The following is a 13658-nucleotide window of genomic DNA, read 5'->3' as shown; positions in this document are numbered from 1 at the left end:
ATTTTTAAAATGATTTAAACTATATGCCCGCGCGCTTAAGGACAGAAGGAGAAAAAGACCTACTGGTAAAAAATTGTGACATTGTAAGTTATAAGGAGTCGTCACCTTAAGTTTCATTGCAAAAGCTTGGATAAGACTGTGAAGTATTTCTACATGTAATACATAAATTGGTGACCTTGACATTCATCTTTTCAGCTCAAAATCAACAGCGGTCTTTTATATATGTAGTCTCTCTCTCTCTCTCTCTCTCTCTCTCTCTCTCTCTCTCTCTCTATATATATATATATATATATAGGCTATAAAACAGAGACGTTGTATTAAATCATATTGCACTCAAAGAGAAATAAAGATGTCATCTGAAATTTTCTACACAATAATAATCTTAAAATTACCCTGGCCTACAACTCATCAAAAGGGCCACCTTATTTGAGTTATAAGGATTCATGATTCATCGCATAAAATTGCAAGGCTCGAGGACTTAGAATCACAATATTTGACAGGAAATAGAATGACACTCTAATCATGAATCATAGTTTTACTTATTTTGATTGATTATTTTTATTATGCTGACCGGGATTCTATATATAGCGCCCAAATAACATAAACTGAAATAATTGAAGATATCATCAATTGAATTGATGCGCGCTTTAATGCATTTGATGAGAGCAGTAATTGATTTCATGCGTACATTGATGAGAGCAATATTTGATTTCATGCGCACATTAAATCAATTGATGAAAGCAATTAATAATTGATTTGATGTGCGCATCAATTCAATTATTACTCTCATCAATTCAGTTGATTGGTGGTAAAATTGCATTTGGAACTAGGTATAAATGGTGTGACGATCTCTTTAATTCAATTGAAGATATTTACATTCACTGAATCTTTTCTCTTATATTTCTAGTGAAATTGACATTGCTTTCATCTGGGACAATGAATGCATGTTTGTTGCAAACTAGTTCGATCCGGTTTTTTAGTACCACCTGTCTGTGTAATCATTACCAAAGATGGAGCGTCGTCAAGGTCAAAGGGTGCATTGGCTGTTCTGTTTAGCGTTTTTTAAACACTATATAAAATATAAATAATAAAATGTCTTTCTTTGTTGTTTAAATATCTTTAATTATTTGCAACTCCTCTGTATAAGGAATTAATGAGCGCATCTGTTTAAAGAGATCAATAATTCAATTAAAGATATCATTAATTGAATTCAATTGTGGACATGTTAAATTGAAGATATCTCTAATTATATAGTTGCTCTCTCTAAAAGAATTAGTGCGCGCAACAATTAAATTAATGATATCATTAATTCAATTGAAGAGATCAATAATTCAATTATTGCGAGCGTTAATTGAATTGATGAACTGATTAATTGAATTATTGCTCCGTTCAATTTAGATGTAGCGAGCATCAGTTCAATTGTTATCAATTCCTTTGTTCAAAGAGAACAACAATTCAATTATATAGCGCTCATCGATTCGGCAGAATAATCAATGCTATCAACAATTCAATCAAACCCCGCAATAATTCAGAATTGAAATTATCATTCATTATTTGAAGAGATCTTTAATTCAATTGTTACACGCATTAAATGAATTGATGATATCTTCAAATAACTAAAGATATCTTCAATTATTTGAGTTTTTGTTAATTTGGCACTCTGTATGATTCACATCACGAAAAAACATCTTTCAAAAGAAGTACCATCTGACATACAGTAGGGTTCGAACCCTTGGAATTTTTTGATCAGGCACTGACAAGTATTGGACATTTTGAGTCCACTCTAGAAGTTACATGTATCTACAACGTTGGTGATCATCAGGGTCGGATCCAGAAATTTTTCAAAGGGGCAGGTGCGAGCCAAGGCTGTGCCTTTTCTGCCCAAAAAGGGGGGATAAAAATAGTCAACATTGTTTAGCGGGGGGGGGGGGGGCTCCGGAACCCCCCCCCCCCCTTCTAGATCCACCACTGATAATTTTCTTCCAAAGGGTCCTTCTGATGTTCTTCGCCATTTTAGTTCAACTTGTCTACATCAATATTTGGAATTCGGACGTACAACAATAAAGCTATACATCAGGAAAATGATCGTTTTAGATATATAACTATTAGTTCAAAACTTTAATTAATATGATTTAGCAAACCGACAAGCTGTAGAGCGATTTATTTTTTTATCCATTTCTAAATACACTGACAATGTTGAGAACACAGACGTACTGAGGTATTACCTGATCGCCAACGATCTTAAAATAACAGATATGGGGTACTGTTTTCACAATGAGTGAGGGGTCTCATAATTCCTCTCTCTATAAATGCCCAACATCACAGGGGCAAAGCTCGTGTGGACCCGAACTCTGTGATACCATAAATATAGAAGATTTATGGTATCACAGAGTTCGGGTCCAAACGGACTTACCCCCAGTGTCTCTGTCTGAAGAGGATCGACATCTGATTTGAACGATAGAACATTTTATAGAGTTATATATTAGTGACCACCTGGTGCCATTGTATATTGAAATCAGAATCGCACTGAAGTTTAAACCATTCGTTTTAATAATCATTTTCTAAATAACGAAAACACTATGCTCGGTTGTATTCATAGTTTAAAGATGATCAATAGTTCCTAATTAATCAACAATAGTTTCTAATTATATCGATAAGCGATGTGCGCCGGGTCATATAAAAGAGGATGAAGTACATTAATGATTTTATACTCGAATGTCCACTATATGATAATCACAGAGGAGAATTTTTAAATGATATCCTTAAAATATTTCTAAAACTAGTATTACTTAACAATGCTGATCAAATTACATTGATTATGTCAAAGGAAGATCCTGAGTTTGCTGTTTTATTGTGTCACTACTTGGTTGTAAATTTCAATATAAGAAAACAACATACATGTATACAATATAGTTATGTGCATGATCACTGTAACATAGTTACTATGCATGTACTACATGTACATATATGTTTTGTGTGTATTTTATGCATTGACAGATTTGACGACTAATTCTCTGTTCATCACGCAGCGCAATTGTTTTTCTTTTCCTTTCTTTTCCGCCCTTCATGAATGACCCCCTTCGCGCAACAATCCAAGCCGACAAGAAGCATTGATATAAGTTTAAGAATTTGATTGTTAATCGTTGTAAAACAAAGTTTTTAAAAAGATTAAAGCAGATTCTAATTGGCAACCCGATCCCAATGGAAATCGTCAAACTCCAGTCGAATTTTTCGAAACAATCAGCTTATATAAGAGTTCCCCGACACCAAAAGAATTTTCATTTTCGGCTCGATTCTAGAACTCGATCGCACGGGGACTCACCGCTTCCCGATATTCCAAATAGTGATAACATCATTAAACAAGAACTTGAGTTTTGCATGGTAAATCTCATCCAAACTTCTGGCGGAACGTTAGTATCGCCAGATGAGTCCGATCTCTGACCACTAATGAACTACATTGGTGACGAGTGTTGGACCAGTAACATCAAGATAATTCATAGGAAAATATCATTATTCACCAGGGATAGCTGAATTGGTGCTCTCTCTTTCCGGACACACATACAAATTACATGAACCACCCAAAGTACACATACGGTGTTTTCCCACTTCGCTAAAAATTTGAAATTAATATACGGGTGACTGGTTTTAGCTGGACTTTGAGATATACATGTAATTTTTTTTTTTTTTTACGATTATTATAATATTCTTAATGACACTAACTAAATGACGAAATAAACTAAATTCAAACGTAGAAAAAAAAATTAAAATCTTACCAAAATTCAACTTTCATCGACGCGACAGCACGAAGACATTCAAGTTATGCATGTAAGCATAGCGTTGAATACTGACATTTACTGATACAATATATTTTTGCTAGTGAAAGTTGTGTGCTATTTCAATGTATTCTCAATAAATTAATTTGATATTAAAGACAATGTATCCACAAAATTTACAAAATGTAAATATATTGATACTTTTATTTTGTTATGGAGGATGTATAAACAATGGAACGATCGGACAAATTTTGCATTATTAGCTCTGATTATGCAAATTACCTTATCCATCAATTGCTTACATATAAACATACATATATGTAAACAACATGGCATTAATGACGTCACTAAGACCGAAAAGAAAATCGAACGTGCGTGCGGTGGAGTGAAATGATGAACAATTTAAGCAATACCAAAAAAAAAATGATAATAATAAAACGAAATGAAAAATTCTAACTTTTTTTCAACTAAGTAAATAAATCTATATTCTGATATAACTGCACAACTCTGAGCTTTATTGGATGAGATCCAACAAAGTTGAAAAAATAAAAAGTTTTATTCACCTCCATGTGCCCTCGGGTTGAATATAGTATTTTATTTTTACAAAATTGGACCAAAATTGAATTGGGAATTCGTAAGTTATACGATTGGCTATTATTGATCGTCCAATGAAAGCTCGCGTCTCTACTCACTTACGATTGGGTCTTACACTCTAACTGTACACAAAAATGACCGATTAGGTATTGTTTTATAAGTTTTAGTGTCCGGTTTCAATCTTATGATAAACAAAAATTCACTTCACTCGTAACTTCCGATCAGGTCCTGTACTTTAGCTGTAAACACAGATGGCCGACTAGGTATCGCTTTGTGGGCTCTAATTGCCGGTTTCGATATTTTGAATGATTCAATGATATAATTTAACTTCATGCTCGGTTAATATTGTATTTCTCGGGTAGCTAAATTATCGTATTGATCCCCAAATTGTCAATCATTGAATGCAATTGCGATATACATAATGTATAGTGAAATTCAGTTTAAAATTACTTTGACCTGTGGTTTGTCAGTGTGGGATGTTAATTTTCAGCCGAAGAAGTTGACATTGTATTCGTTAATAATGGATATACAAGTCATGAATAATGTATACATAATTTCACGGGTATGAACACTGTCGGAAAAAAAGAAGAAAAGAAAACGAACGACATATATGGATCCATAGATGACGTGTGTCAATTACAACATTTCAATTATTCAATAACATCACAATGTCGTAACTCAATGTAATATTTGACACTGCATACAATAAAATCCATATTACAATTGTGTACAATTTCAAATTAACTGTTACTCCAAATTTCAGGATTGCTCAGGCTGGTTAACTTAAATCAGCAGCAGCACTTTACAGTCACCGGGGGAGTGTCATTGGTGTTAATTGGGGAAACACGTGACAGGCTTAAAGTCTCTTCTTTCTTACCATCTTGGTCAAATAGTGATGTTTTCATTTCCCGTAGTTTGTTTTTATGGTAGAAATCACTGAAGTTGGTGGCGAGGATCGCCACGGGCATGGCCAATATTAGCATTCCAGAGAACGCACACACTCCCCCAACAATGTAACCAAGGGTCGACTTAGGATACATGTCACCGTAGCCTACTGTTGTCATGGTGATCACCGACCACCATATCCCTATAAATATATCGGAGAATGTGTCCGACACGTAGAATTCCGCGTAATAGATGAAACTGGCGAAGAATAGGGAAGCCACAAGAAATGACATGGAGAGTAGGAGAAGGTCTCTGATGCTAGCCCGTACAGACATTATCATTATTCGTAAACCTGAATAAAGTTTCATCAGTCGAAATACGCGGAACAGTCGCAAAACGAGCAATGATTTCAACACTAAAAAGAACCGCACAAGTTCATAATTCTTCACCAGAAATTCCAAATCTTGTTCAAGGGCAAAGGTTACCCACATGGCAACCACCAGAAGAAGGTCAATGATATTCAATGGAGATCGGAAAAATCGACCTTTTCTTGGACAAGACGCAAAATGGAAAATCAGTTCAATGGTGAAGAAAATGGAGGTGACTATTTCACTGTGTCGTAATAGATCTACGGGTTTCGTCGTCCCAAACATAATTTCTTTAGGATTCTGCAAGTTGAGCTCTTTAAAAAAACGAATGTCTCCATATGTGATAATATACAAGAGCGAGTCATTCGACAACGTTTCCTTTCTGAATAACGGATGTGATTCCAACGTGAAATTTGCCATGGAAGCAATCACAACAACCAGGAAAATATAGTTGAAAACCTAGAAATATAATGCATTTCAAATAAATGATTCTTAGCAAAATATAATATTTCATATCCACTGGTTTAATTATATTTCTCTGAAGATCAATTTTTGTTAATTGAATCAGACTAAAGATTCGAGCACTAAAATGTTTCGCTTTTAATAAAGACTATCGAGAGTGACTGTTCAAAACTCAATGATGATCCTAGGGTTAGAATGAGCCTGATATTTTAAAAATAACAAAATGCTCTCTCTCTCTCTCTCTCTCTCTCTCTCTCTCTCTCTCTCTCTCTCTCTCTCTATATATATATATATATATATATTCAACGTAAAATATAGATATTGTTGACCTGTAAAGTTATTTAAAGTAACAGCTGAAAATCACCTGACCTTGACTTGTCTCCATATTTGGTAATGATTTCCATATTTGGACAATGGTAAACTTTAAAATATATAAGTGATTACATACTAACTGTATTAGTACGTGTTAATTATTATAATTATTGAAATAAAAGGTAAAAAAAATAAAACAAGAAAATACTGTGTATTATCGAATAAATTCAATAATGACAAGGAATAAGTAGGGCAGTTTGTGGAATGGGTATACTCGCACGCTGTCCGCAGCACTATAACCAGGTTCAAAGACTTGTAAATGACAAGCAATGTATTTTAATAGAAAGAAGCTGTGAAACAGATTGAATGTAAATACAAATTTTAAAAGACGAATCTAATTCTTGAAATGTGCTCCTAAAAGACAACGAGGCTACACGTTTATCGGATTAATTTGCAAGCATTTTCATGAAGTGTGAAAATATTGCCCCTCTGGTATCAATAGTGTGACGGTACACTTTTAAATATGATGAAGAATCATTATTAAACATTTTGTAAAGTCTGTCAACACCATGTTGATATAGAAGTATCTCCATTCCTTTAAAATAAATGTTGCAGTTACTTGAACAGTGCAAAATCTTCGATTCTCAGTTTGAATCGTGACACCAAACCATAACTTCCTGTTGGCAATTTTTTGAACAGTAAAATGCCGATTGGAAGTTATGATAAATCAGCAATGAAATGTATACCATAAGGTTTTCAAAAGATCAAACAGCTTTAGAACCCAAAACTAAAAGTGTTGCTTGTGGCAACGAAAGAACTGTGGTCATGGGTTTCCTTTCATGATCATAATAGACGAATTTTCCAATAGCACTACCTCAGCCTGATTAAAGCCAGTCTTTATCATTTCATTGTGTTACTGGCAAAGTAAAGCTAGCAGTCACTAACCATCAGCCAATAAGGCCGTATATGTCAGCTTCTTATTGGCTGCTGGGTTCAGCCTAGTGTGAAATAGTAGAGCTGCTGGGTTCAGCCTAGTGTGAAATAGTAGGGGTACCGTCGGCATCTCTTCTCATCATCAAAAATACGCTAAACAAAAGTTTTATTTACCATGGTACTGATACTCATCAAATTCCTCTCCGTAACGTGGTCTAAATCTGTGTAGAATATTGTTCTATCACGATGTGTTGGATGCCGCTTTTCTAACAACCCCAAAAAGGTAATGATAACACCCCCCCCCCCCCCCCCAATTTTTGTTCTCAACGACTCCGCTTTCGCCCTCTTCCACTAGTGATACTTTCTGCATATGGTTAATTTAAACCCACCCTTCTTGAGATTGGACTATTCGCCCTAGGCTTCTGAATTTTGCATGGTATAATCCTCCCAAATCTGCAATCTGTCTTTCATAAAAAGAGATATTCGGCTACTTTAAGAGAGTTTGGCTCTAGTACGAAGTGGAAATCATAATTTTATATTCCGATCCCGCCTCAAAAGTGATGGTTTAAATTTTTAATCAGATAAAACTTCTCGATGTTAACGAGAGTTGCTCAAGACGCAGTTGCTGACCTGTAGCTCTCTTGGAAGTGGGGAGGGGGGGGGTTACCAGAGATAACCCATTTTCCGCAGGGGTTTAAAAATACGGTGGTCCGAGGTTGGAGACCTAAATTTCATGGGGCGGACTAGCTAATTATCATGGGACGGACTAGCTAATTTTCACTTACCAACAGTCAATCAGAGCAGTAGTATTAAGCAAAAACTAATATTTGAAATTTATGGGTTTCGGAAGCGTTTTTCGATTGATCAATGAGAGAGAGAGAGAGAGAGAGAGAGAGAGAGAGAGAGAGAGAGAGAGAGAACACCTTAGCTAATCTTGATGAAGATGGTTCTTCTAAAGTAAGCCATATTTTTCTAAGAATTCTTTTGATGTTACTGGTCCGACACTCTTCGTCAGTGTAATCCAGTTCGTATTCTTCAAACGCCTGATTCAGTGTTTGTGTTGTTTGGAGATCAGCCTCATACTGGAGATAGTTTTGAAGACAACATTCTGCCAGAAGTTTGGGTGAGATTTCCCAAAACTCAAGTTCCTGTTTAATGGTGGCACCACAATAGAAAGACGGGAAGTGGAGCGTCCCCGTGCGATAGAGTCCTAGAATCGGGCCGAAAATGTCCGGATTTCTGTCGAAAAAATAACACTGTCTCCTGTTGTCATAGAATTCTGATTGTGGTGAAAGTCTTCCCAATAAAGTTTGCGGATATTGAGAGAGGGTTAGTTTTTTAGTTTCAAACACTGTCCCCCCGACGTTAATCCTGACAATTTCCATCGAGCTGATTGCTACAATGTGAACAATGCATTATAATCAATTAAGGTTCCACATGACGTAGTGTACACTGCATGTATTGTAGTCATTATAAATTGTAAAGAGCAGAGATTTCAATACTCGGTGTTTTCTGTTTGTCAAACTCTCGTCTGTTAGGAAACAGTAAACTTCTTGTAATTCTTTTCCCTAACTTTGAATCGTTAAAAATATAACGCAGGAATTCGAGGTTTTAAATCGATTGAATCCTAGCGCGGGCACATCAACATTGATTCAGCGTGAATTTTCAACGTAGAAGCAGCATTGAAGCTTTGGTTGCTTTTTGAAAATTAAAGGGATCATCTATTTCTCTCTCTAGAAAAAGGTAATCTATAATTTAGATATATATCCGTCATGAAATACATCAAATCGACAAAAGACGTAAATAATATATCATAAGTAAAAACGGTATTAATTTTACTAACACGCTAATAGAATGTAAAGTTGCGCTGTTGATTACAGCATGATTAAGTAATAAATAGTTAAACATGTACATATCTTAATTCCTTACTGTAGCTCAACAGGAACTTTTAAAAGAAATGTAATGTGATATCAGTCAAGAGGAAATGCACATTCTAAATCTGTAAAAAAAAAAAAAAACAACAACAAAAAAACAAAACAAAAAACCAACAACAACAACAACAAAAAAACAACCCAAAAACCCCACAATTTTAGGAGGAGGGATTTAAAATCACTCTGTATCATGATCACAAACCACCATTGTACCAGTAATAGAAATATATAACACCAACCCGTGTGGAAATATTCAAAAACGGTCAACTTTTAACGACACTCCCTGAAACAAACTTTTTCTAAACTGATGAGAATAAAAATTACAATTCCTTTATGTCATGAGGAAGTTTTACAACCAAACAAAACCTAAGAATTTATGCTAATCCACGCAACCATGTTTTTGTTTGTGTCAAGTGTCCTTAAATCTAGAATGCTTGTAATGATACTGAAAATACATAGTTTATTTACTAGTTAGGGACAAGAACAATGATAAGTGTAATCCCTCAGGATACTGATGAGATTTCCAAATAACCATTCATTTCAGTCATGACCTTTGACATTGACATCGTGACTTGAAAACCAATGAATGTCATCTACTCTATTCGGGAGAACAAGTGTACCGGTACCAAGTTTGTTATTTGCCATCAAAGGGTTCACAAGATATTGAGCGGACAATATTTTCTTATGATCGGAGTAGTTTGACATTTGACTTCGTGACCTCGAAATCAATTGGGGCCACCTACTCCTTAGTATATACCAGTGAACCAAGTTTAATGTCTCTCCAGCAAAGGGTTCTCTAGATTTTCAGTGGAGAATATTTTCCTATGTCTGGAGTAGTTTGACCTTTGACCTCCATATCAAGAGGAGAAATCTACATCCTAGGAACAACCAGTGTACCAGATCTGATGTCTAAAGATATTAGCAGACAACATTTTACCATGTCTAGTTTAACCTTAGACGTTTGGCTTGTGACCTCAAAATCCAGAGGCATAATCTACACCTTTGAGGAAACTATTAGAAGTTTGATGTGAGTCAAGCAAAGGGTTCTAAGATATTTTAAAAACAGTCAAAAACTATTTTATCTAAGCTGAAATTTGACCTTTGACCTTTTGACCTCAAAATAAATAGGGAGACAAGTATAACAAGTTTGTTGTCTGTCAAGCAAAGGAAGCAGACGATACTAGTTTTTTTCATTCTGAGCGACGGGTGCAGACCAATTTGCCCCCTTTTCAAGGGGCATTAAATCGATTGCAAGAATTGTAGAATACTGTGTTTTCATCATTTTTCAATGCACGTATTTACATTTCCAATATTTTTGCCTTCGATATCTTTACAATGCGCATGAAATTCATTTTTGAACACCGATTTTAGTTGTTTTCTAAGTCGAATAAAATCTCAAAATCAAATGATCGATGAAATGATGTTATAATTTTATAAACAAAATTTATACTACAGTAACTTGATCCGAAGAGTCGGATCACGTCGATTTGACAGGCGCTTTATTGTGGGATTGAATGGTTTCAATTAGATTCACTTGCGGGTAAATCATCCATGGATTGATCAAAAGTTTACATCGAATGTAACCTGAAATGAATTCAAACCCAAGCGCGCCTGATTTCCCACATACTGTATGAAGGTTTGCACAGAAACGAGGGGGATAAGAAAGACCGATTATAAATACCCCCCCCCCTCGTTTCTACAGAAATTAAAAAATGGGTAGATTGTCATCATCTTTGTCGAATTTTTACTTCCAGGACCTTTACAATCTTTCATATGTGTACTTTCAAGAAGCATATACATTATTTTTATAATTGGTTGTCATGCTAATCTGATAATTAAAAAAAAAAAGGGGGGGGCTTCTGAAGGCGAACTTTCTTCCATTTCCTGGTAGTGTGGCCCCTAAATCGCAGCGTGGTAATCCGGAAAATCGGACCACACTCTGTGAAATACCGAAACATTGATGGGTACATGTATATAATGAGATAGAATACTGAAAGGATGGGCGTCCACGACTTCTTGTATCAATGAAATATATACATGTATAAATATATTGAGGCAAAACCGCTGAATTTAATGATTACGAAAATAAATGAATGAATGGATGTTGATCATTTTGATACTGTAAACTAGCTTTTCTCCGCATACGAGAAATAATCGCGAGATTCGCGAATACCCCTTACCTGGAGGATACTTATCGTCGCGAAAATCATTGTGGTTAATTAGAACATGTGTGTGTTGATTCGCAAATGAAAGATTAAAAAAAATATCAGAAATAAGCCTTTTCCACACATGATAATTAACATCCAACTAATTACAAAACATGTAAAACGAATCATTGTTTATCCTAAAGAAAAATCTGATGACATCACAGAAGGGTGGAATTACTTTTTGTCTGTCAACATGAAAAAAGTTGCAGTGGCGGCATAATCTCTAATATTCTTTCAAGTAAATACATGTACAACTATTTCACAGTTTATTGTTTGTGATGAACTAAACTGTAAATATAAAATTTAATTTAAAGAAAAATAATAGAATGAATTACAGGGCTTAAAAAGTATAAGAAATTTCACGACACAGTGTAGTGTATTCGTGCTACTCCGAGAACTGACAGGTTACAGCTGATTCATGACCCCCCCCCCCCCCCCCCCCCCTCCGATATAGATTTGCATACTCAAAAACGTCATAAGGTGAGGTTCATTCCCTACAATAATAAGAAAAATAACTCACCAATGTCAATGTGTATAAGATCTCCAACTACTTAAGAATGAAAAGTGGGCTTTTTGCTACAGTGACGAATAGAACACTAATACGGAAAACGTATATCCGCCTCGAGTTCCTGTGTTGCTACATCTCGAGATAAGCAGTCTCGTTTAGTGTCGCAATATTTTTATTATGATGACATAGTGTATTATATTATATTACAACTCGTTGTGAAGATTTTTTTTTTTTTTTAAAAATATATAATTTTTCATACTAGGCTAATAACCAGCAGCCAATAAGCATCAAAGTACTGAGATATCCAAGATTAGCAAATGATCGATCAAAATTAATAATTTTTAAAATCAATTAATAGATTGTTACTAAGTTATTAAACATTTAAAGACCGCAGAATTGGCAAGATTGGGAATAAACAATTAACTTTCCAGACTGTCATCTGTTACACTCAAAACAATTCACGTCACAAATGAAAAGTGCAGATACGATTCAGCACGGACGACCGTGAAAACATTGGATTGAAATTGTAGTTTTTGAAGTCCTAATATAAAGCGCAAACATGTGATATCTTCTGAATTGCATTGATTTTTAAGACATAGGCCCCTATATTTGAATATCATAACCCTGGTACAGAAATTATTGTATGTTACTTCACAAAAATAAAAAAAAAACGTCTACCAGAGGTTTTTGAAGAGATCTTTAACTGGATGAATTGAACGCCTATCCACTTTACAAATACATGCATATGCATCAAAAGAATTATAATGGATATTAATGATTTGAAAGACCATCCTGTTTTTACCTTCAGTTTACGTCACTGGAATCATGAGACTGAAATTTCATTTGACTAATTGAATTCTAATCCATACTTAGCCTTCATTACAAAATTAATCTTTTTCAACAATAACTTCGTCTAGATAAAATAATGAGATGCTGAGATGGCAAACTATAACCAAGGTTTTCAAACTTTGCCAGGTTTACCCCCAAGAATGGGGATGGGCGACGATTTGGGGTTTCTTATGTAACACCCCAAATAGTCGCCCGTCCGAAATCGTCGCCGGCGACGATTTCGGCATAACCTCACACCCCAAATTGTCGTCCCTCTTGCTGCAACTATTTGGAAACATCATTTACATACAAACTTCTCCTCTCCTCCTCTTTCTTCATCTTCTTCTTCTGTGGTCCAGCTATGACTGCAAAAGGTTCCCTGGACCCTATAAACAAGACATTTTAATCTTCTACTTCGTCTTTTACTTGTTCTGTTGTATAATTTTTATAAACATTTATCATGATCACAGTATTTGTTATTGTTGTTTTGGTTGGTAGTGGTGTTGTTACTATTGAGAGAGTTGCATTTGTTGTTGTTGGTGGTGGTGTCATTGTTGTCTATATAAAAAAAATTCGTCCAGTCCTCCAGAGAGAGAGAGAGAGAGGGAAGAGAGAGAGAGAGAGAGAGAGAGAGAGAGAGAGAGAGAGAGAGAGAGAGAGAGAGATGTCCAACAATAAATCATTTTGCCTTTTGTTGTAGGATCATTCTGCCGATCATGGGTTCTTAGGTCTTGTGCACCGAAGATTTGTTAGTGACCTCAGATTATTTTTTTATTACACCTGTTAGCCGCCGTTTAGAAACTCTCATGCCGTTTGGAAACTCGTGAAAACCTCGAGAAACGCCCATCCTTCCTCTT

The 13658-nt window shown here is 35.3% G+C and overlaps 1 protein-coding gene across 1 annotated transcript; it reads right to left on the bottom strand.

The window, feature by feature from the left end:
• Nucleotides 1–2834: 2834 nt before the first annotated feature.
• On the bottom strand, nucleotides 2835–12127 carry LOC125663767 (potassium voltage-gated channel subfamily C member 3-like). Its single transcript, XM_048896122.2, has 3 exons — nucleotides 11986–12127; nucleotides 8251–8723; nucleotides 2835–6079 (listed from the first exon to the last, which is right to left on the bottom strand). The coding sequence occupies exons 2-3, from the start codon at nucleotides 8710–8712 to the stop codon at nucleotides 5156–5158; spliced, it is 1386 nt and encodes a 461-aa protein (XP_048752079.2). The 5' UTR covers nucleotides 8713–8723; nucleotides 11986–12127; the 3' UTR covers nucleotides 2835–5155.
• Nucleotides 12128–13658: the final 1531 nt, after the last annotated feature.

This window comes from Ostrea edulis, chromosome 1 (genome assembly GCF_947568905.1).
Source record: "Ostrea edulis chromosome 1, xbOstEdul1.1, whole genome shotgun sequence".
NCBI lineage: Eukaryota > Metazoa > Mollusca > Bivalvia > Ostreida > Ostreidae > Ostrea > Ostrea edulis.
This window is presented reverse-complemented; position numbering and strand designations above follow the sequence as displayed.

Bases quoted from the DNA above. Each gene is read 5' to 3' on its own strand.
- LOC125663767 (XM_048896122.2), bottom strand. From the start codon at position 8,712: ATGGAAATTGTCAGGATTAACGTCGGGGGGACAGTGTTTGAAACTAAA. The intron at 6,080-8,250 runs GTGTTCTCTCTC...TTATATTTCTAG, and splicing joins CTTCATCAAGATTAGCTAAG to GTTTTCAACTATATTTTCCT.